We start from the raw sequence: 4,618 nt of genomic DNA on the forward strand, positions 1-4,618 counted from the left end.
GCTAATCAGTCGCTTTTCTCATGTTCGGATATTTTTTTAACCGTTCATTAATTTTATCGTTATCGCGTCACTAATTCCTTGCTAGTTAGTGACAAAAAATACTTCTTGCAGAAGTTCGTCGCTAAATTGTCAAATTCTTGTAGTGAAATATTGCTATCAATAAAAATTATTCTACTTTAAAGACAAATACTATTTTTTTTATGATATTTCTTAATTCGGTAAACCGAGAATTAATCCAGCACGTATTGATACTCCATTTATTAAGAATCTGCCACTAATCAATGAATTGTTACACACAAGGCAAACTTTAAATTCTTAATATATACTTACTTAAACGAACGAGTAAAATAACCATTCAATCGACCTAAATTAGTTAAGTCAAATACAATTATTTTTAATATTTTTATATTGTAAAATATTTATAATAATAATTACTATATATATTTTTTGTTTAATTTTTTTAATTAAATATTTCATATAATTTTATATATTATCGCATGCGAATATACATTAGTATTTTATCATTGACTAGAAGGTAAGATAGTTAAAATAGGCGGGGATTGTCTTAAATAGATAAATTTTTAATTTAAAAATTAATTCATAAAATGAGAAATTAAATAAATTTTATTTATCTAACTCGTTAAAAATTAACCTAATTTATTAAAATAATTAGATTTTATTTAAATTGTTTGTTTCTTTAAAAAAAATTCAAATATCCATTTCTAATTATATTTTGAATCATATTTTGCAACACTACTTAAAATAATTGTGAAGCTACATATGATTCAAATGTATAGTGATAATAGTGGGCATGTTCTTAATTTTAATAAATCAACATTTTTCTTCAACAAAAGCACATCTCATGACTCGAGGATGGACTTGATAAATTTATTAAGAATTTTAAATCTTGTCACAAAAAATAAATATTTAAGATTATTTTTACTGATTTATAAGTCTAAGACGGAAACACTCTCTTATATCAAGGATAAAGTGGCAAAAAACTTATCCCAATGAAAAAGATCATTACTGTCGATAATTGAAAAGGAGTTTTTAGTCAAAACAATTGGTATACCTATTTCTGTATACACTCTAGGATGTTTTAAATTTCCTGATACTTTTCTACAAGAACTACACAGATTAAGGATGTAGTTTTGGTGAGATCAAAGGCAGAATAAAAAGAAGGACGTTTTTTCGGTAGAGAAAATATTTTATGGTCTTTGATGAACCAGGTGACTAAGTAAATTAATGAGAAATATGGGGTCAATTCACAAATAGGGAAAAGTAGTGGTTGGAAACGAAATTTGAAAAAAAGAAAATGGCAAGGAGGAAGCGAGAATCCGTTATTCCATAAAATCTCCAAACTCCATTAATAGGTAGTAGGGCTAAGCTGTGTTGGAATCAGTGTGAAGCTTCGTTCGGATGATGTGGACGGAAACGACGCTTCAAGGCGGAGGAGAACACGCGATTGAACGGCGTGGAAACACAGATCAAGATCTGGCCGACTTGAGGTTCACCATAAGGGAAGGCAATGGACCACACAGGGCAAACAGAGTCGCAGGTACGCTGTGTCGATGTCACTGAGTTATTTATCGTACGATAATGTCGAGGGATGTTGGGGGATGTATGCACCAAAAATGGGTTTCAATTGGAGGTCCGTGCCTCCCCCCCCCAACAGTTATAACTCTTTGATGTTTTGAGGTTGCCGTTTAGAACGGCACATAGCCAAATTAGAGTTGTTACTTTTTAAATTGTGTGCAGAAATTAGGGTTGGTCGGTATAGTTGAATGAGTTTTAGATGGATCCGGCATACTACGGGATTATTTTAGGATGTTTGGGATTATAGCTGTGTGTTCCTAGTTATGATTGATAATGCCAATGTTCACTCACTGCGAATTTTGAACCGTGTCAACCGAATGGATTTGTGGAGCGAAGCTACGTGTTTCCATATAATTTTGAGCGAGTCCATGTGTCACAGGTGTGTTTGTTTCTCATTTTATGAATTTTTGTTGACCGATTTATGTTGATGTGGCCCACCGCATGTTGTCACACATGCCGCATGTTGTTCGTTGCATGATGTAGATAACGGGTTGAACAGTGAAACCGTTCCGGTAGAGGAAGCAGAAGCGATGGATTCGTCCACTGCAGATGCGGACATAGATCAAGAAGCAGCAGTAAGGATTGTTGATGGGATAGGGTTATTTGGCGCAATTGAATTTTCTGCCCTGATAGCGAAGGATGTCCTTACGACGGAGTTCACAAGCCTCCAGGTAGCTTATGACTACTACAATGAATACAATCACATCAAGGGATTCTCGGTCAGGAGGTCCAAGGTAGGTCACAGAACAAAGCAGGGGGCAAAGGACGAAATCATTTGGCATATATTCGTGTACTCGAGAGAAGGAGAGCGAGATGGGAAACATATGCAGTAGAGAGACAGGAAGATGGATCCTCGACCAATCACACGGTGCGGGTGTGAAGTCCGGATTACAGTGCACGTTGATGATACTAGTGGGTGATGGTTTGTTGAACAATTTTGCGATAACCATAATCATCCCATGCTGGATGCGAGGTTTAGGGGTCTGTCGTGGTCACATAGAGCAGTCAATGAAGGTGATTTGCACCAAATCAATTCCATGAGAAAAGCTGGGTTGCGAGTGCCGACGATTTTCCACGCTTTTGCCAATCAGTCAGGGGGATTCGAGACTGTTGGATTCGAGATAAAGGATATATATAATGCAATAGAGAAGCAAAGGCGGGCTGGCGCGACAGATGCTGAGGCTGCGTTGAAGTTCTTGGGAATTTTAAGGACCACTGATTGTGGAATGTTCTGGAAGTACTCGCTGGATGGTGACAAGAGGCTGGAAAATCTCTTCTGGTGGGATGGTACAAGTAGTTATGACTACAGCGTGTTCGGGGATGTCCTGGATTTTGATGCAACGTATGGTCGTAACAAATACAAGTGTCATTTGGTAATATTCTCAGGGGTGGACCACCATATAAGGACGGTGGTGTTCGGTTGCGCCATCTTGAGCAACGAGAGTGAAGGAAGATATGTGTGATTGTTGCAGTCATTTCTTGAGGCAATGAAAGGAAAATAGCTGAAATCTGTCATGACGGACGGGGATCTCGCCATGAAAAGTGCGGTTAGTACAGTTTTCCCCAGAGCACATCACAGGTTGTGTAGCTGGCATTTGTTAAGGAATGCCACTGGTAGAGTTGGACGGCCGGGTTTTCTTAGGAAATTTTGTCTATGCTTGATGGGAGATCTAGAGGTTGACAAATTTGAGAGAATATGGATGAATAGCGTGGCAGAGCATGCGTTGGAGGATCACCCGTGGATAGCAGACATGTATGCAAAGAAGCATTCATGGTCTAATGCGCATATTCGGGGGAAATTTTTCGCAGGACTGAAGATGACATCGAGGTGCAAGGGTTTAAATGTGCAGCTTGGAAACTTTATATACAACGGGTACAATCTGAGGGAGTTTGTGGAGCATTTCCAACACTACTTGGAATTCATGAGAAGAAGAGAATTGGTGGCAAACTACAAGTCTGCGTACGGCGAACCTGTTGTAAAAATGAAACTCGAAGCCATTGAGCAGTTTGCTGCGATGGTTTATACAAGAGAGATTTTTGAACGGTTTCAAGAGGTGCTGATGCTAGCCAGCAATGTGAGAGTTGTGTCCACGAAGAGGATGAGCACCTGTGTTTTGTTCGAGGTTGCAATGTCTGCAAGCAGAGATCATGGGCCGTGTCATGAGCCAAGGAAGATGGTGCGGAATTTATAACTCACAAACTAATCAGCAAGTGCACCGGGTCTTAACAAGTAATACCTCAGGTGAATGAGGGTCGATCCCACGAGGATTGATGGAGTAAGCAACAATGGTCAAGTGAATTGCTTAGTTAGACAGACAAAAAATGATGTTTGAGAGTTCAATTGCATTAATAAGTAAATTCAGTAAATCAGAAAGCAAGCAATAAACAAGTTGTGAAATATATATGGAGAAACAGTTAAGCCTTCAGAGATATCTATTTTTCGGATTGACTTTTCTTACTAACTATTTTAATCATGCAAGATTTAATTCATAGCAAACTATATGTGGCTAAACCCTAATTCCTTAAACTTTTTTAGTCTCCTCTAAAATTTATCAACCGCCAATTCCTTGATTACTTAATTCCAATTAGAGGGTGAAATTCAATTCTAGTTATATGCCACAGAAATCCTAATTACCCAAATATAAGAAGATTATATGTTACGTATCCTGTTAAGTCTAGATAATTAGAAATTTAGGAGAATATATTTTCTAGCTGTTGTTCAAGTAAAGAGCTTTTCCAAGTTATACAAGAACGCAATTAGAACAAGGGTCATACTTCCGTTCCACCCAAATTCATAAGATAAAGAACAAAAATAATTCTTGAATCATAAATCAGTACATGAATTAAAATAAAAAAATAATATTATCAATCCATACAATAGACAGAGCTCCTAACCTTAACAGTGGAGGTTTAGTTGCTCATGGTTCAGAGAGAAAATAAGGATTCTAAAAAACTGTAAAGTGTGGAATGAGGTAGAAGAGAAGAGAGCCCGAAGGGCTGATTCTTTTCCCTTTTGTATCTA

General features: G+C 37.4%; 1 protein-coding gene across 1 annotated transcript; it reads left to right on the plus strand.

The window, feature by feature from the left end:
- Nucleotides 1-3,110: 3,110 nt before the first annotated feature.
- LOC140175193 (protein FAR1-RELATED SEQUENCE 5-like) lies at nucleotides 3,111-3,788 on the plus strand. The gene has a single exon (XM_072202135.1). The coding sequence runs from the start codon at nucleotides 3,111-3,113 to the stop codon at nucleotides 3,786-3,788; it is 678 nt and encodes a 225-aa protein (XP_072058236.1).
- Nucleotides 3,789-4,618: the final 830 nt, after the last annotated feature.

Source organism: Arachis hypogaea, chromosome 9 (genome assembly GCF_003086295.3).
Source record: "Arachis hypogaea cultivar Tifrunner chromosome 9, arahy.Tifrunner.gnm2.J5K5, whole genome shotgun sequence".
Taxonomy (NCBI): domain Eukaryota; kingdom Viridiplantae; phylum Streptophyta; class Magnoliopsida; order Fabales; family Fabaceae; genus Arachis; species Arachis hypogaea.

Coding starts and splice junctions, on each gene's coding strand:
- LOC140175193 (XM_072202135.1), top strand. CDS start 3,111: ATGACGGACGGGGATCTCGCCATGAAAAGTGCGGTTAGTACAGTTTTC.